The 19,914-nt window shown below is 43.1% G+C and overlaps 1 protein-coding gene across 1 annotated transcript in view; it reads left to right on the top strand.

Annotated features, from left to right (window-relative positions):
* Positions 1-19,914, top strand: part of UBR3 (ubiquitin protein ligase E3 component n-recognin 3 (putative)) — a 239,638-nt gene that overhangs the window by 143,979 nt on the left and 75,745 nt on the right. The window contains exons 23-26 of the mRNA XM_019553730.1: positions 5,791-5,940; positions 10,252-10,385; positions 16,044-16,154; positions 19,341-19,541. Coding sequence (XP_019409275.1) covers positions 5,791-5,940; positions 10,252-10,385; positions 16,044-16,154; positions 19,341-19,541 — 596 coding nt within the window. The remainder of the gene's footprint in view (positions 1-5,790; positions 5,941-10,251; positions 10,386-16,043; positions 16,155-19,340; positions 19,542-19,914) is intronic.

The raw sequence follows: 19,914 nt of genomic DNA, 5'->3' as shown, positions 1-19,914 counted from the left end.
AAAAGGACAATTATATTATTAGTTACTGCTTAGGTGATAGGTGGATCCCTGGAGTACCAATGACCATTGAAAGGCATAACTTGTGATTTTTGTAAAATAAGTAAATGAATAAATAAATGTCTGTTTCCCTTTGTTAGGGATCAACCATACCCTGTATTTTCTGTGAATATTGTTTAGTTGGTTCAGCTGATGTTGATTTTCAGAGCAAGTCCCGCTTATTCTGTAACCAGAAGGATATTGGCTCCAGTGATAAATTTTGATTGTATTAGAGGGAAGGTTAGAATAATGATTAAATCTTCATCTAAGCTTATGGGTGCAGACGCTTATAATTGTTAAACTGTTCTAAAATGTCACTGATTGGGAGCCAGTTCACATCACAATTGTTGCAGAACAGGGTATAGACGCATAACAATCGAACCATTCCCAAATGTCAGTGATTGGCAACAGGTTCACAATTGTGAACCAAGTGGGTAAGACACCAAGGGGATGAGAGTGTGAGTAATCAGTCCAGCATACCTTGCAGTGTGTATATATATGCCTGCATGCAGGGGAGAGTTTCCATAAGCTGAGGGATATGAGGGGCTGTGGTTGAGAAGGGAGTGACATTGTTAAAAAGGTAGTTTTTACTGAATAAACAGTGCAAGGGAACTGGCTAAAATGGTTTTAAGCTACCTTGGTACTCATCCGGTAATGAGCTACACCAGCAGTAGTTTAACTTAGTCCTGGGAGATTCAGCCTAAGTTAGGGCAAACTCCTGGGACTCTACGGTTTACAAGGATTTTTTGTAATGTTTGTATGACTGCATCTTCCCTGGCCCTGGCATGACCCTTCTGTTACCACCATGCCTTCCATATACAGGGTTTGCAGTAGGCCAGGGGTGTCCAACCTTTTTGAATGTGGGGCTGGATCATGAACTTTTTATCACTCAGTGGGCCGGCAAGCCATATTCAAAGACTTCACTGGAAGTGGTATCACATCAGGAAGTGATGTCATGTGACCTTTGACACCAATGAAGTTGCAGGAAGTGACAATGAAATGGGTCTAACCAGTTCAAAACTCTCCCTCTGTAGCATCCACTTCTGCCACTGTTCGGGACAGGATAGTGTGCTAGATGGACTATGGGGCTGACCAAGCATGGCACTTTTTATACTCTTATGTTCAGAAGCTCTTATGTTCTTTGGCTGAGCTTCCAAACTATGGCTGAGATTTGCAAAAAGGGGTAGATGGGCATGTTACAAAGTTGTCACAAAAGATTTGGAACCCTCTAAATCCCATTCATTTTAATGCAAGTTGGCCTTTTGACTTAGCTTTGAAAATCTCAGCCCAAGGTGCCAACCAAATAAGTAGCAATATATTTTGCATTTCTATGCAGTGCATCTATGTGGGGCTCTCCAAGCATTTTACAAACATTAAATGAACCTCAGGATATCCCTGCTTTTCAGAAGAAATGTGGTGGTGAGGACGTTCTGGGAACATCTCTCACTATCTGTGTGTGATCTGCTTCTACTTGGACCACCCTAGAAGGCCCTCACGGCCTCATTTCCAGTTCAGAGCAGGTAAAGTGTAAGTGAGTAGGAAGGGCTTATTTTTTGGCAGCAGGTTTGAGTGGCTTGAAGTTAGTGAAGATGTACCCACAATTAGTCACTGACCAGAGTGGGAACACAGTTGTCCTCACTTATTAACATGTCTCCAAGGCCCTGCACTGTCTCTGCCTACATGTTGCTTTCATGTCCTCTTGCTTTCCTAAATCTCATGAGAGTAGAGGATTCCCATCATGCCTACTGGACTGCCATCACTGGATAGCTGTCCTGGTTCTAAGGTTGTGCTTCTGACTCTTTCATGGCCTCATTTAGTGTGCACACTTAGAACTGTGGCTTTTCCTTCTGGCCCATTTTGCTGAATTGTGATTATTCCCACAGGGCATGAATGTAGTTCAGTGGCTATGATTCTGCTTTCTCATATAGAGGCAATGACTCTCACAAAGTAAGGCATATTTTAGTAGGATAAAAACATTTTGAAGGCCACCTGCTACTTGGGTTCCTGGCAGGCACAGACACAAGTTTATTAGCACGTTGTTCCAGAGTGAGTCTCTGTGTCATAGCCTGCATCAGGTCTCAGATCTAGGGAGCTTGACCCCTCCCCAGCCATAGGCTTGTCATGTTATACCAATCTGCTGGCCAGTGCAGACCTGGCCAGGCTCTTCCTATCCCCAGTAGCATGTGGGAAGCCGGCTTCAGCTACATGCCACTATTCCTGGCTGGTGCTGACCCAGCTGGGTCAGTCCCATCCAGAGCAGCATGTAGCTGAAGCCAGGTTCCCATGAGCTGCTGGGGACGAGATGAGCCTGGCCAGAGCGGCAGGGGCTCAGCTGTATTTTCCCCCTGCCTGCGCTGGTCAGTCCCAAGCGGCACATGGCTCCGCCGCTCTCTCTGCTGGCTGGTGCCGACTCGGCTAGGCTCCTCTCATCCCCAGCAGCACTTGGGAATCTGACTTCAGCTGCGTGTTGCTCTGGGTGGAACAGACCGGCCCAGGTCAGCACCAGCCAGCAGAAGCAGCGGCGGAGCCATGTGCTGCTTGGGATGGGACGAGCCCGGCCGGAGCAGCAGGAGCTGAACTGCATTTTCCCCCTACCTGCGCTGGTCAGTCCTGAGCGGCACATGGCTCCACCGCCACTTCTGCTGGCCGATGCCGACCCACCCGGGCTCCTCCCATCCCCAGCAGCACGTGGGAAGTCTGCTTCAGCTGCATGCTGTTCCAGATGGGACAGACCCACCCGGGTCAGCACCAGCCAGCAGAAGTGGCGGCAGAGCGGTGTGCCACTTGGGACTGACCAGCTCAGGTCGGGGGAAAGTGCAGCTGAGCCCCTGCTGCTCTGGCTGGGCTCATCCTGTCCTGAGCGGCACATGGCTACTCTTCTTCCCACATGCACCACATCGGCACTGTCAAGCTGATGTGGTGCGTGTGGGAACATTGTCCCTTCCCCAACCCTTCAGTAGCCATTAGGAAGCTGGCCAGGGGCTGGGAGAGGGACAAGGGGTGGGAACAAAAGTAAACGGTGTTTACTTTTGTTTCCCGTTGCAGCACCGTGGGCCTCAGATAACGGCTTGGTGGGCCGTATGTTGAACAAGCCTGCAGTGGGCAATTCTTAGTCTAATAAGTACTTTTTGCAGGGTCTGCACTGGGGTGGATTTGTATTGTACCAAATGACACGCTCTTTTGCAACTGAAGCTTTCAGGTCTCCCATATTCAATTCCCTTTCCCCCCAGCATACAGAGGCTTGTGCAGGGGTGAGGATCTCTTCCTCTTTTTGTAAATTCAGTTCCCAAGGCAGAGTTTAGTTTAAACTAACCAAACAAAATTTTCATCTGTTTCTATCTTGTAAGGGCAAAATAAGCACAAACATCCCTAAGCAACTGGGAAAGGATCATCTATAAAGAATAGAACATCTTTGTTTTTAAGCCAATTAGGATTATTGGTTCTATTTCTAGTCCTCCCTTTTAGAGGAGACCTTGACAGCCTCACAGACAGCTTTTTGGCTTAGTAGTTTTGACTTTAAGTTTGATAGTACTTAATAGTCATACCATTGAATTGTATCTTTGTCCACGGAATTTCTTTCTGGGCTTCCTTTAAGCAAGAGAATCTAAAAAGACTTGTACTTTTCTACCTGTGTATGAAACTTTACCTGCAAGCATTTTACAGTGATCACAGTTATGTTGAAGTTACAAGCACAGATTTTACAGTACCTGGTAATAAAAACTACAGACATATTTTTTTAAACCCCAGGTTTATAAGGGGTATGTTGGCTCCTAAATTAATATTTAAGTGCCTAAATGAGAGTCCTGATTTTCAGAAGAGCTTGAAAACCCACAGTCTTTTAAAAATTGTTTAGTTCTGTAAATGATGACGGAAGAAATCCCCCTCTCTTCCACTTGCTTGGGACAAAACCGGTGACTCCTGTATCTCCTGGGTTTCTTCTTAGTACTGGCTGGTCGTTCAGGTGACCTGGCCAGATAAAATTCATAGTGGGAGGGGAGGGCTTTCCTCTTCCTCCTGCGGGCATTTTGAAAAGCCACAAGCAACATCCAGGTGCAGCCTGGATGATTCTCTGTAAGTAAAGACCGAAACTAGCCAGAAGTCTAGAAATAAGTATAGGTAGGCATGTCTTAAAAGGATCATTGCATCCAATATCTGCAAAGGCTCAATTTACTTTGTTTGCTCAAAAGGTATTCTAACTTCCTTGTTCTAGCCCCACCCCCCACTCCCACTCTGATCAATAAAGGTATCGGGTTAGAGTGTGCCTGGCTGTGGATTACTGGGGAGAGGCAGGCCTTTTGCTTCGCCAGCAAAGTTAGGCTTGGCTTTTTATCTTTCTCCGGTACCTGAGGCTATTTTGGGATGCTTTGGGCTGATAGAAGCACCCCAAAGTATTACTGTGGGCAAAGCACCCTCAAGGCTTGCTGGGTCTTGTGTGCCCTAGGCACACAAGCCCTACCAGAGACCAGAGCCCTACCAGAGACCAGTGCCTGGGTGGTGGCATTGTTACCCCAGGTCTGCAGATGTTCTCCAGGAAGAGGGGCTGTAGGCTCCCCAGGGGAGACTCCCAAAGCATAGTTTTGGGCCTGGCACAGTGAGGCAGGTGGCTCTGCATAGTAGCATCCCACACTGTGCTGCCACAACAACCACCTTTGGAAATTAGGTTACTTTTTATTAAGGTGGCTTATTTAATTTGAAAAAAGGTTTAGCTGCCTTGCTAGGAAGATACCTGCTGAGAGTCTATGAAAACCAGATCCTGAGAGCTGGATGGTGTTTTACAATGGTGCACGACATAACAGGTTTTATGAATCCATCCTCAAATTTTCAATGGTATGTGCTTTCCAAAATTCATCTTGTACAATCCTGTTAGATTTATCTGTATATTTTCTCCTTAAATTATATTTATTACGGAATGAATATGCTCAGTTTATTAGGACTTAGTATATTATCTTGATAAAAAATTAATGCTTTTCGGAAGAGCTTGAAAACCCACTATCTTTTTCTATTAAAAAGTAATGCCATATGTTTTCATAGCATATGAAGACAAATCAAACTGTTTATATCAACAAGTTATGAATGTGAATGTTTATTGGTTCTCAAAGTGTTGGAACACATTCTGCTGATTTTTGTCTAACTTCTGCATGTTGTATATGTGTTTCCATCTCTGTACTATGTGTATGTTTTATCTGGAGCTCAGTTCATGTGTCTACATGTTATTTTCTTGGCACACTAGCTAGATCTGATGTCCAACTCCATGGAGAGGTTCTGATACTTTTTAATTAACTAATTCTTCTTGACATGCGTCCCCTCCTTTAAAATGTTTTTCAAAGATCTCCAGGTTTTATTTTGATAATAATTGGAGAAAGACACGTTAATTATGAATTAAGTCAATAGAGATTCACATTCATCACCCTTCACTCTTGCTTCTTCAGGTTTTGATAGGGAATCAATGGAATCTAATTATGTAGAAGAAACTACAGTTTCAGAGCTATGGCTTTCTTATATAAACTGAAGGTGAACATTGAGTTCTTTGAGGCAGTAGTTTTTATTCTTCTCAGAATGTTTGTGCTTCAGTACTCATCTGTACTTACTGCTTGAAGTACCATGGTTAATTCTAAGCAGACTTCTGTGTTTTTCCCTGTGATTCTTTAATTGGGCACTTAATGACATTTTAGAAAGACTTAAACGTAAAATGTTTATTGCTTTTTAAATATTTCGTATTTCTATTAAACTTCAAAATTTGTCTTCATTTCTTAGAATCGCCGGATGCCGATATTGCCATGGAGATAGCCACATCAGAACAGCATGTTTCTGAAGCAGTGTATGATTGTGTTATTTGTGGACAGAGTGGCCCTTCTACTGAAGATCGACCTACAGGGCTAGTTGTGCTATTACAAGCATCTTCTGGTATGATAAAAGGGATTTTGGGAACAACTAATGTTTTTAGAGTGCTTATCTACTACTGCTTGGCTAATATACTTTAGGGCTGTACAAAATCTCGGCCGGTGTTTTGAGTCAAAACTGTTTTGATGCATTTTGAGCTCGAAACAACAAAATTGAAATGAAACAAAAGCCTTCTAAACAGCTTTAAAATGAAACAAGGGCACTCAAAACGTTTCAAAAGTTTCAAAAAGTTTTGAGCTTCAAAGTCGGGCTTGGCTTTAGCACTGGTCCCAGCTGGCAGCAGCAGCCTCCTGTCATCCTGTGCTGATCCAGGGGTTGTGCCTCCCGGGAGGATTCTGGCACAGCCCCCAGCCCTCAAGGGGAGTGCAGGCCTCCAGATCTGCGTGTTGGATGACAGTACTGCCGGCTGAAGCTAGCGGCAGCACCAGTCTTCCTGGCACAGGGTGTGGGCTGTGCCCAGCACTGGTCCCAGGCAGCAGGAGCAGCCTCCTGTCATCCAGCAGGCAGATCCAGGGGCCCACACCTCTGGAGGGCTACAGGGCTGCGCTGAACTCCTCCCGGGGGTGTGGCCCCTGATCTGTCTGATGGATGACAGGAGGCTGCTCTTGCCTCCTGGGACCCATACTGGATGCAACCTGCACTCAGGGCTGGGGAGGTTGGTGCTGCCACTGGCCCCAGCCAGCAGCAGCAGCCTCCTGTCATCTGACAGGCAGATTGGGGGCCTACCCACACCCCCGGGAGGGCTGCAGAGGCTGTGCCAGACTCCTCCTGGGGGCTCAGGCCCCTGATCTGCCTTCCGGATCACAGGAGTCTGCTCCTGCAGCCTGGGGCCAATGGCAACACCAATCTTCCTGGTGCTGTGTGCCGGCTGTGCCTAGTGCCAGTCCCAGGTGGCGGCAGCAGCCTCTTGTCATCCAGCCGGCAGATCAGGGGCCACATCCCTAGGAGGAGTCTGGCACAGCCCTCCCAGAGGTGTGGGCCCCCAGATCTACCTGCCAGATAACAGGAGGCAGCTGCTGCCAGCAAGTGACAGTTTTGCTTGTTGGCACCTTGAGGTGCAGTTTCCCAGAAATCTCTGCACCTGTCTCCTTGAAACTTGGCAGGCTTCATGCCCTCAGAAGGGGCTACCGACCTGCAAGTTTAATCCGAATCAGGCTAGAAATAACAAAGGCAGTTTCATGCTTTCCCATTATACCCTATGGGCAAAACGTTGAAACAGTTTCGACAAAACGAAATGGAACAATGATTTCAAAACAATACGAAACTCGAAACGAAACACTGTTCCTTTGAAATCTTGAAGCGGAAGTCGAAGTGGAAAGGTGCTCTTTCGCACAACCCTAATGTACTTGGAGCTAGAGCCAGAGAATGTGAGAAGTGTGCATTTACCTAGATGGTACTCTGTTAGGTAGATCTGCAGGCTTAAGAAGCTAAATACTTGGTAATTTCTATGAGGTTGCAGATTGAGGTTAGTTTGTTTGTGTTTGTGGCAGGGCACCTTTGGTGGCTGCTACTTTAAAGCTGAGATTAGGCAGCCGGCAGATGTGGGCCAGCTCTGATGAGGTGGCCATGTTAGATCTAGGCCCACAGGGCTGAGCCAGCAGTCAGTTGCAAGCAGCCAGGGAGCAACAACACCAGGCTAAGCTGCTGCTTATAACACCTTGGAGGTAAGCATTGGCAACGCATAGTGGGGTGCATACCGATACATGTGTACCCCCAGCGAAAAGCGCTTTCATCACTGATGATGGCACCTGCAGGTGGTCGCTGCTTGCCCCCGGCCCCTCACTGCTGACACCGCTGGCAGTGTCTGTGGGTGGTCCCTGATCGCCGCTGGCTGCCGCCAATGCTTCTGGTGGTGTCTGCGGGTTGTTGCCAACTGCTGGTCAGTGCTGTCCCTACCCCTGACATTGCTGACTCTGCCACGGCTGTCTGTGGGATCTCCCTGCTTGGCCTGCTGCCAGAACTGCTGTGGCTGCCTGTGGGAGCTCCCTGCTCACTGCTGCCAACATTGCTGCCACTGCCTGTGGGCTGTTGCTGTGTACCCCCCAGCCTCTGGGGGCATGTGGCATTCATAGAGGTAAGAGAGGAACTATAGGGATGGCAGGAGGTTCCTAGGGGCCCAGTGAGGCCCCAATCCCTGAGAAGGCTTTGGACCTAAAGAGAACAAGGCCCAGCCTGGAAAGAGGCTTATTGTTTGTGGGCCTACACAGGGGCTAGGCAAGCCCATGATTTAGAACAGGCAAGGGTGAGGCCTGCAGCTCAGCAGAGTTCAGCTGAGAGTAGAGCCAGGTTATTAAGATCTCAGAAGCTCTAAGCAAGCCTAGAGTGAGAGGGTTGTAGGGTGGAGCCCAGAAGGGGATCACTGCTGCCTAAGGAGGTCAGCTGCTGCAGTGTTGGGTTCAGAACACCCTGACTGGGCAGTGCAACAGGGCCAGGGCCGGAAGGCTAAAGGGCAATAACGCCCAATGTGAGGGGTAGGCCTGAGCCATGACGAGCTGTCTGGTACCCCGGCTGGCCTGGAGGTGGGGCCAGGGCCTAAGGAGGCTGTAGGTCCTCTCTATGGGGGACGGGGACATCACTGTTTAGGGGAAGAAAGGCTCAGCGAGACAGCAGGCTAGATTGAAGGAGGCTGAAACTGAGTGAGAGGCAGCCAGCAGCAGCCCAGGAATAACAAGTAACCCAGTAGGGAGGAGACCAGGGCAGGTAGGCCTGCTTGGTCCTGAGTAAGACTGAAAACTGTGCCCTGCTGGGGAAGGGTGGTTTGGTGGGCCTGGCTGTGGCAGGAAAGTCCCCCAGAAATGCCAGGCATTTGCAAATAAAGGTCCCTTCTACTGAATCTGTCATTACAGGAAAGAGGGCACAGTTACCTCCCTGATGAAAGGCAAGCTAGGGGCACCTTAAAGCCCTACCTAGCCCCCACATCCTGGTGGGTTACCCAGATCTAGGGGCAAGCACAGGGGCCAGGCACATCTACAGACACCTGAGCCCCATGGGCTGCAAGAGCCCGGAGGCCCCAGTGAGCAGGCAGAAGATGTGAGGTGGCCCACACAGAGTAGGGTGCACACTGGTGGCCTGTTGGACTGTGCGTCAAGGGTGTATTGAGTAGGGCTATAGTGGCAGCCTGAAGGGCAGCACACGGACCAAACCCTACAAACGTAATAACATGAGTGAAGGCCTTAGTGAGAGGGTGTAGCTGTGAGCCCCTAGCAAGAGGGCATAAGTTGAGACCTCAGGGAGGAGGCAGTTAGGCCAAGGTTAGTCTGTGGATGCCTGAGGATGCAATAGGGCCAGAGGCCAAGACCCCAGTAAGTCCTTAGGCATGGTAAGACCAAGTGTCAGGTCCGAAGGAGACCCTGATAAGTCCTCAGATGTGGTGAGGCCGAGTTTGGGTCAGAAGTTAAGAACTTTGAGTAGCTGAATACACGGTGTGGCCCAGCGAGGGGCTAGAGGCAAAGTCATCCCAGTGTGAGGCACAAGGCCGGTACCACATAGATTTGGGAAGCTCAAGCAACTCGAAAGGCTGCGTGGAGACTGGCCAGTATGAAAGTAGTTAAGCCTGATGACCCAAGGGTCCTGAGCTGGGCAGGTTGAGAGTGGCTCAGTGAGGAGCAGCATGCAAGAGGCCTGGTGAGAGAGGTCAGAGTGGAAGAGGCCCCAGTGAGAGAATGTGTCCCTGAAAGGGGCAGTGCGAGAGAGGCCCAACAGTGGACTGAGTTTGGCTCAGCCTTAAGCTGGAGCTGTGAGAACAATTTGGATACTATCTGCCAGGCATGGGATGCGATAAGGGGAAGTCAGGGTTGTATACAGCACCCCCTGGCATCAGGGCAGTAAAATGGGCAGTATCCCGCATTTTACATCAATTTATGGAACAGCAAGTTGTCGCAGGTGAGACTGGGTGGACTGCCCTACCTAGACAGGTGATCAGGCTGATGGGAGACCTGGCCCCAAGCTTACCCTCTGCCATAGTGTTGCCCATTTAAGTCGCTCTTAAAAAATGCAAGAGGGAAACCTCACAATGTAAACCTAGAACCTAGGTATCAAGAAAGAAAGCAAAAACAAACAAACAAACACACCAAAAACAAAAGCAGGGGGAGGAATATCTAACACTGTGTATTCATTCATTTAATCAGATACTACTTTTAGCACATGGTTTCTTTAATAGTCTTATCTACCATTTCTAATACCAGCAGAAACAAAGCTCTTTTTTATGATGCACATGGTGATAAACCAGAATTTCTTTTGGCAGCTTTTTATTTTTTCTCAGTTCGCTGGCATATTATTGTCCGTTTTATTCCTTCTTACCTCCTTTCTCTGTAGTCTTGGGGCAATGCCGCAACAGCACTGAGCCAAAGAAACTGCCAACCACTGAAGAGGAGCAAATATACCCTTGGGACACATGTGCAACAGTACACGATGTGAGACTTACAACATTACAGCGGTACTTTAAAGATGTAAGTATTGAGAAGAGGCAGTGCCACCCTGTTTCAGTGCTGTGTGAAAACATTAGTTGAATTAGTATTTGCTAAGTTGTTTAATCATTACATTTGCTGTATATAGAACTTTTGTTAATTCTGAATGTTGGCAAAACAATTGTTAGTGTTGAAATAAAAATGGTGGGAAGTATTTTAATTTAGTTAAGTACCTTGTTTTTTAATTGAATACCTAATTCATCCGTATCCAACGTATTCTGCATAAGCAAATGAAACCCTACAGAATGAAATTTTCACAAAATATCCTGCAGTTTTTTGCCGAAATAATAGTTACCTATATGGGCAAGTGACTGATGCTAAATTCTGATGTATTAGAGATCTAGTTCTCTTTACAGAGCTAGTAGAAATTACTTCGTTCAATGTCTTGGATCTTACTGCAAAAGAAAGGAATACTAGTCCCGTTTAGGACAGGGATTTTATGCAAGGCTAACAAGAATGCACAAGAAATGTTGTCAATGGCCAGTATAAGAAGAGACTTGAACTCAGGGCCCTCTGATGCCATCTTACTGCACTTTCCCCTATACAAGTGGGTAATAATGGGTGAGAAGTTCCTTTTTCTCTTGATCTTTGCTCTGCATTTTATATGTAACAGCTGGACTCCTCTTTAATTCTCCCAGCAGCCCAATGCACATTCCCAAATACCAAAAACAAAGTCTAAGAACTTTTTTAGTTGTTAACATTTGTAGCTGTTTTTTGTCACTGAACTCAACAGGTCTAGCCCAATAATAACCTTCTGTGTAGATACTCCTTACATTATGTATGTAGGAAACAAAATTGTTAAATAAATATACAAATAAAAATATTAAAAATAAATCTCGGTGGGAATGGAAGGTAGACTTTGGACCTGCTGGACCAGATAATACCAAATTAGCTCCATGGACCATACCCTTAGGTCTCAGCTGGCATAGCAGTATCCAGGCTGGTCCAAGCCTGCGTACAAACATTTAGATAGTCTTGGAGAATTCTCCTAGGTTTGTTCTCATGGTAGAAAAACTTAACCAGAGCCACGTGTACAGACATTTCAATCCTGAGTCTTTGAAGAGTCAAGAGCCTGCAGTGCTGACACCGCAGTCAGGGGGTGGCCCTGTATACACATCTCAGTATGTTTTTTAGGCTCCCTTATTCTGCCTGGCAACAGATGACAGCAGTGACTAGTGCAGCCCTGATTGGCTAACCCAGGCAGCCCGTGGTCTACCTGTGTTGTCAGCATGTATAGGCATTCACTCTCCATAGAGAAACTCAGGTTGTGCCCAGGTTATTTTTCTCCTGGAGTGGCCATTTTTACTTTGTGAGAAAAAGCCGGAGTATCTGTAAATTCATGGTTTCTCCTAAGAGAGCAGTAGCTCTCCCAGCGAAACCACAAATGTACAGATACTCAAAATTTAAACAGAAAACCTGCTTCTGTCTTAACTCTAGTACCATTGGTGGCTACCCTTTAATCTATTGGTAGCACACACTTCTTAAATAAGACATTGAAATCAACCAATTGGTGGCAGCTTGTTTTTTTTAATATATATGAGAAGGACAATCTGCTATAATTTATTATTGGTTTTGCTGTACATGTTTAAATTTGGTGAATTTTCAAAGGGAAAAAAATCTCTCTTCCCTGACTGAGTGCAAATGCACAAATGTTAGCACTGAAAGGTATTACTTGAAGAAAAATAAATAATTTTAAGTTTTTTAATCTGTCAAGAAATCTTTTCTGTTTAAATAGGTTTTCATAGTCAAATATTAATTTGTAGTTTTCAATTTTGTTGTTACTGAGTTAGCACCATATCATTTAGACATGTCACCTTTCATTGTAGGAAGTTATGCTAACATCCATTTACTGTTTTATATAACGCAACATGGACACTTGTAGGGCACTCACTTTGAGCTGTTGCCATTAACATAGTGAAAAGTTTGGCAGATATGTACTTTGTTAATGTTACTGCTCCTGGCTTTGCTTGTACTTCAAATTGTCAGTGAACAGTTACTTTTTATTTAAGTGTTTGTTAAAGAAACTGTACTCTAGGTGCTCAGTAACTGTGTACTTTTTTCGCGACACACATCTCAGGGGATTTAATGAAAAACTATTTTCTTCAAAAACCCCTTGATCTTACTGACATGTACGTCGTGATAAATTAAATCCTGTAACCCTGTCTGTGAAGCTGCATTGAGTGTTTTAAAAAAATTCTAGAAGATACTACAATGACTCAGAGACTTAATGCTTTCTGCTTTGAAAAACTTCTCTTCTAATTCAGGCGCTAGTTGGATTAGTTGTTTCTGCTTTTAAGTTTCTAGATCACTACTGTGCTAAAAATGTCTCTGCATGAAAGAACTAATCCTTAAATTTGTTACTGGCATAAAAAGAGAAACATCTGTTAGTGTCTTGAATGACTTGTTCAGCTGAGCTAAGCAAAAAGAAATCATTTTGTTGATCAGCTGTGCCCTCAGCAGTGGTGTCTTTCCCCTAATGACAGATACAGTAGAAGATTTCAGGAGATAAAGATATTACTTAAGTTGTAAAAATTGTCAGAAGTTATAAAATAGGACTCGTGTTCTATGTTTATTTTCTGTGAGCAGAAATTTCACAAGAGATTGCACAACAGAAGGTATTTTTTTTCTTTGTTTTACCTTTTCATTTGAAATTTTTATGCATTTATATCTTATAATCGTGGAATCATAGAGGAGGAAGAAACCTCACAGGTTCCACCCCCCTGCATAGATGCTGGGTTTGTTATTTGTAAACCATCCTAAACAAATGACTATACAACTTCTTTTTGAAGCCTCCAGTGAAGGAGATTTGTTATTGGTCAGGAAATAGTTCCTGCCCCCTGAACATTACATCACAATGGTTCAGTTATTTTAGGCTTCAAAAGAGCTGGAGGGAGGACCCAAGGCTGTAATGCCTTAATAGTTGTAATTTTGAGATTTGGCAGTTGGGTAGTCTGTAGTTCATTTATTTAAGCAACAGGCCATAACTTGATTAGCTTAATACTATGTAGGAATCTAATAAACCTGCCCACCTCACATACCAGATATATGACCCCGGGCCCATTGCAGGTTCACAAGGTTCTACAATAGACCTTGCAAGGTGTATAGAACCTTATTGTACCCCCAGTATGTAGCTTGCTTCTGAATGCTTTAAATCTGCACCCTGCTGAGTTAGGATAGAAAGGAACCTTTATTTGCAAAGACTTCAATCTTTCCCTTACAGTGCAAGATTCACTAGCTAAAATCCCAGGTCTCATTTACTTCTGAGGGATGGTCATCCTGTTTTATCTTTGATCTGCACTGGCCCCAGTATGCAAGAACAACATAAGCCATATCTTCTTTTAATACTGTATTCACTTTCACAGCTCCCCAGGAAAGGTAGAAAGCTGACTGAGTTCAGCCCATTTGTCTTAACTAAAAAAATTATTTCTGATTCCGTAAAAAATCACTGATCTGTCAGACCTGCAGCACTGAAAACACAGCTCATCTGCAACTAAGAAGGAGAGTGATGGAGCTGGAAAAGCAAGATGCTTGAGGAACATGGGGAAGCAATGGGGATAGTAAAGCTAGTCTATCATACTCTTCCTCTGTTTGGCTCCTTTCGTCTCCTTTCTAGGGGCATTGTATCCCCATTCTTGCCCCGCCATCAGCAATTTTTGCTGACCTGATGAGACACAGGAGGGGAGGCTTTATCAAGCATGGATTCGCCTCCTGCTCTGATCCTTTTACTTCTCTTCCAAGGGCAGTAGATAACATACTCTCTCTCAGTTCCACCACATCCTCTCCCCACTCCCCCCAGCCACAATGTATATTCACTAAAGAGACAGTCCAACACTGTTTTAGCAATGCTGCAGACCAGTCTCATCAAACACATGAAATAGCAGATTTCTTTGAACAAGGCAAATGTTTTCTGGCACTTGTCCATTGTACAACTTTGCCTAATTCACCATGCAGTTTGTTTGCTGAATCAGAAATATGCTGGAAGAAGAAGCTCTTATGGTTAAGGCAATAGGTTGTTCTAGGTCAAAGTTCTGTAAAACTTTACAGGTGTCAAGTTGGAATGAGCAAAATAATGCAAAGTACTAGCTGCTCAAATACAGGAAGAGACAGAGGAGCTATAGTAGCAAAAAACAGGCAACCCAGCATTGTGTTCAGGAATTGACAGTGTAATAAAACTGATTCTTAAGTAGATATACTATATGTATTATTTCTCCTCATAATTTTGTCAGTTTTGGCTCAGTTCCCTAGTGTCTTCCATTGCTGTTGAGTAGCATACATATCCAGTCATCAAACTCTGCTGTTTTAAATGCGGGCAATTGGCATTTACCATGACTATGACTACAGTGTTGCTGAACTGCAAAGTGCTGTCGTTGGGCCCATTTTTCTCTGCATATGCCTGCAGATTTAGTAGCAGGGTGGCAATGGCAGCATTAATTGCTGCTCTCCTGCTGCCAGATTCCTGAATCCATAGGTGGCCCTGCAGGCCAGTTGGTGTGGTCCTGTGTGCTAGATTGTTCTAAAGTGCAGCTGAGGTTGGACCTGTTTATGACTGGATCACATCCGCAAACTGGTCTGGCCCATGGACTGGCCCCATGCCACTCATCCAGTCCACAAGACCAGATAGGTTGAGTACCACTAAATACAAAAAATTACTTGACCTGGGTCAAGGGTTGATTATAAATCTGCACAGCTTAAACTTTTGCATTAATTCATTGTGCCACATTCTCTTTCCATGTATTCAGTATTCCTAACAGTATTTTAAAGCATTTAACAAGATAAATAAGGACCTTTAATTCATTTTTTAAAAACAATGGGAATTTAGCTATATAATTGTAGTCTTTTTATAAATTAAACAATTTCACCTGTGTTCAAAACCTTATGATGCAATTACATTACTAACTCTGAATTAAATATAGTAGGCCAGTTCCTCATTGTCTTGTATGAAGAAAGGAAATGTGCACTTCTACAGCAGAATGCGTTATATCATCATTGGCAATCCCTCAGTTTAAAGATGATCTCTACCACAGCTCATTGATAGGTCTTGAGATTACTTAAGAGGCCAATCCTTAAGCCACAGATCCATTTGCAGAAGTTGCAGGTCTTTCTGCAGAGTAGGCTGCAGCCTGGGATTCCTCTCCTTTTTTTCCTCTGTGCTCTCTTCTCTGCTTTGAGGGCAAGACACTTTACCTTAAATCTGTATAATACAGCAAACACATGCTATTCTTTAAGTAAAGGTTACTGTAATGTCAAAGTAATATGTAGTGTAGGTGTAGAGGAGAGGTGTACAAGATAAGGTACAGAAATCAAATTGGAAAAACCACATTGTGGTTACCTGCAGTATTATTGTGAAAGCTCCAGGGCAATAAAATGTTCATGTAGCTGCATTATTTTATTGTTTTTTAATTTTATCACTATCTTGGAGGCATGACATTTTCAGTATTATAAATTTAATAAGAGATTACAGTTGGTTTTCATTAACAAGTAAAGTGTAATAACTCTATAGAGGAAATATTACTTTAACTGAAAGCTCTATAATAGCAGAAGAAATATTTGATATTGTAGTGTATGTATGTGTAGGTTTAGTTGGAAACATGTGAATATCTTACTAACTTCATGTATGTATATACTGTTTATTTTTTCTAGAGTTCCTGTTTGCAAGCAGTGTCAATAGGCTGGGAAGGAGGTGTTTATGTGCAAACTTGTGGTCATACGTTACACATAGATTGTCATAAGTCTTACATGGAGTCATTAAGAGTGAGTTAATTTCCACTTCTATAAAACACCTGTAATTGTTGGGCCTGATATTCATTAAGATCAATGCGGAAATTCCACTTACTTTCAGTGGAAATAAGTTTGACTTATTTATTTTCATTGGTGGTGGGACTTTCCTTATCGTATGTCTAGAATCATAGTTTCTTAGATTTTTTAATTATATCTTAACATTATTATTAACATAATTTTGTTTGTACTTGACTATACTGACCTATCAAAACATCCTTGACATTTCAGTAAATTAAATCACCTTGTTTAAAGATTTTGACATTATGATTTTTCTTTAACTTGCATATCCTATATGTAGGGACCTACTAAATTCACAATTTCATGGATTCCATGAAATCCAGCAATGCCCACAAAATCCACAGGAAAAAAACATCTTATGGAAAAGAAAATGCTGGCTCCTCAGCATGCTGTGGCAGCTTGGTGGGGTGGTGAAGTGAGGAGAGAATCTCCTTGCTCAAGGGGCTACAGACAAGATGGCTGCTTCCCCTGCCCCTTGCTGATGATTGGCTGCCAGAGCTGCCTGTCATGTGGCCCTGCCACTCTCAAATAAGCAGTGAGGGGCAGGGCTGCATGACAGACAGCCCTTGCAGTCAGTCAGTGGCAAGGGACGGGGCCATATGACAGGCAGCCCCTGCAGCCATTCAGCGCTTGAGGGGGTGTGAGAGGGCATGCTCTGCCACCAAAAGGCTACCTGGGCCTACATTCTGCCTGTGAAATTGGAGCAGCCCCCACAGATTAGGCAGGTCCCGAGCTATATGTCCAGTAACTTTTGTTAGAAGAGTCTTACAACTTGTTTTCAAAATGTACTCAATGCTTATGAACTCATGAAATCACAGGATGGTAAGGGAATAGTTTAAGTTTTTAATACTTTTGCAGAGCAGCTGCAATCCCTAAAAATAATAATAATAATTCATTTTTCTTTTGTTTATAGCAGGGGTCAGTAGTCTTTTGCCCATGTGAAACAGAGCTTGTGACCCAGCCATGGCTACAAGCGATAAGTCTCTGCATCTGCCCACCCTCTGAGTGCCCAGCTGCCTACGCTCAGCCTCTCTGCAGAAACTCGGCCCCTCTTCAACAAGGGAAGCACAGTTGCAGCTCTGATGCAAGATGCTGCAGAGAGGATGGGTGGCATGGCAGAGCTCTGTGCCATTGATCCCCTTTCTGGATCAGATTTCTTCACAGGCCGGATTCGGCCTGTAGGCCATAGTTTTTTGAGCCCCGGTCTATAGTAGCCTATAACCTAGTTTACAGGTTATTGATGATAAAGTCTTTGCATGGTTTACATTATTAGGGGCTTTTAATATATGCTAATATAACCGAATTGGGTGGTTTCCCGGTTTCATAAAAATTCAAGGACTTGTCTCTATTCAAACAAAAAAGCCAAAGTCTACCTCCAAATACATGCATATTTTTATATAAATGTATACAAAAACAGAGCTTGAATAGTCTTTCTTGTGTAAATTACATTTTAATTCTGCTAGGAGAATAGGGGATGTGCAAATTCATGTAATTTAGTGTAGCATATTTAACAAATATTGAGAAATTGTTTGAAAAAATATGTCTTTACATGGGTTAAAGAGATGGGCTGCTACTTTCCTGGGAACACTTGGCCTCTGTAGTACTCTTAGGCTCTACATTCAAGAAGCAAATGCAACCTTTATTTTTTAACAACTCTGTTATATGGCCAGTAAGTCCATCCATCATATTTTAAGCTGTCTTTTTTATTTTATTACATTTTAAAATATAATAAAAGAAAAGAGTGATGTAGAACCGAGTAAATGATTGTTTTCCATGACATTTAAAACTACATTGTTTCTAATTCTGTTTTGTTTTAAGTAGAAAGTTTTTCTAATTTCCTCTTGACTAGGTTTTGTTGTTCTATTTGTGCCAAACTAAAAACTGTAAATGGTGCTTCGTAGCTGGCAGCAGCACCATTTGTTCAGTAAAATTCGCCCAGTTTGAAGGAACCTGAAGGACTAGATGTTCTTCATTTGGTCTCCAGGGGGTTTGTTATCTTTGTCCCTTGACTTCAAAGATAATTTAAGGGATAGTCTTGTCATTTTGATAAGTGAAATCAAGTTTTTTTGTGGTTAATCCTCATCTATGGCATTCCATAAAGATCATGTTTTCTTCATTATTACCACAAACTCCTTTTTGTGTTGATTTCTGACTTCCATTCCAAACAGACCATTACCTTTCCAGTGTTCTTTCTGGCATCATGCAACTCCTGATAAAAAACAAACTTTACATAATTATTAAATAGGCAGTCACTATTTGGATTGGAACTAAATATTTCCATAACCATTGTGGCTATTTCTAACATTCTTCACCCAAAGATTATTCAAAGAGATAAAAGTTTTATATTTAAACTTGTTAGAAAAGTTAGAGATACAGGTCCAGATAGTTATAAAACTAATTCTGTCAACTTGGCCCAAACTACCTCAGTACCAGGACTGAATGTCTGATTATAGATAATTCAGCACGCTTCTCACAGTGCAGATCTCCATGAGTATGAAATTGCTGAGGCAATTCATGAAGGTAAAAAGAGGAGGTTACTTACTGCTTCAGTCTACTAAGATTCTTTGCAGTACTGGAAATGTGCAATTCCTTCTGGCAAATGTCTTTAGATATCTTAAAGTATTTGGGGGAAATACGCTTTAGAAACTTAACCATTACTAACAAGTGAATCTGACTTTTGCTAATGGCAAATAGCAAAACTAATAACAGATATTCAAAAGGGGGAAATAAAAAACAACTAGTAAAAAATCTAAGCCCTAGCTCCTCAACTGCGTGTAGAAGAAAGGTTTCTATCAAACCACTGGGTTGCTTTAAGACCTCACAGTCAAATGTTTCCTTGTTTTGTCTGAAAAAAATATGCATTCAATAGAGTAAGAGTCATCTTCTGGTAGCTTGCTTAGTGGTCAGTGTCCCATCTTGTGTTCTTCAAACTGAGTATGGGATTGTTTTGGACAATAATAAGTATGTGTATGAATCCTGGTAATTAGAACTCTTTTACCAAATTAAGAGAATATTCTTATTTTTCTTGTTCTACACTTTTTGGTTTGAGAAATCCTTTTTTATACCTGGTATCTAGTTATGGAATATCAAAAACATAGTTATTGTCTTCAGTAAGTTTATCTGCATATCTGTTTCTTTCAGAATGACCAGGTCCTCCAGGGGTTTTCAGTGGACAAAGGAGAATTTACTTGTCCCCTCTGTAGGCAATTTGCTAACAGTGTCCTGCCTTGTTATCCTGAAAACAATGGTGAAAGAAACATTTGGCAATGTCACAGTAACAAGAATATGCAAGATCTTGTAAAAGAGGTGGAAGAGCTTCAAGAACAGCTGGGAACTTTCCCAGTAAGCATCAGTGTAAGGCAGAAAGATCCTTGTTAATTTGCCTCTAAGCCTTTGAACCTTCTATTTTGTTCTTTTTTTGTGATTTCAAATGTTATATGCTGCAGGATTGCATTTTTCCTCCTGTCCCATGTGGAAAAAGTTAGTTTATCATAAGTTAAATGCTAAAAATATCCTAAACATTTGCAGTTGTTATTATGTCACTTATTAAAAGAAATTATGACCAAAGAGTGATTAATCTTAAGGTGTATTTTTAATATTCATTTTTCTTGTTTATTTAATATCTTGCAGTCTGGCACTTTACATTGAACTGAATTATACTACGTAAAGCTCACTTGCATTTTTTTTACAATGTAAAACATCAGTTCATTATAAC

The sequence above is a fragment of the Crocodylus porosus genome, unplaced genomic scaffold (assembly GCF_001723895.1).
Source record: "Crocodylus porosus isolate Cpor-Errol unplaced genomic scaffold, CroPor_comp1, whole genome shotgun sequence".
Taxonomy (NCBI): Eukaryota; Metazoa; Chordata; order Crocodylia; family Crocodylidae; genus Crocodylus; species Crocodylus porosus.
This window is presented reverse-complemented; position numbering and strand designations above follow the sequence as displayed.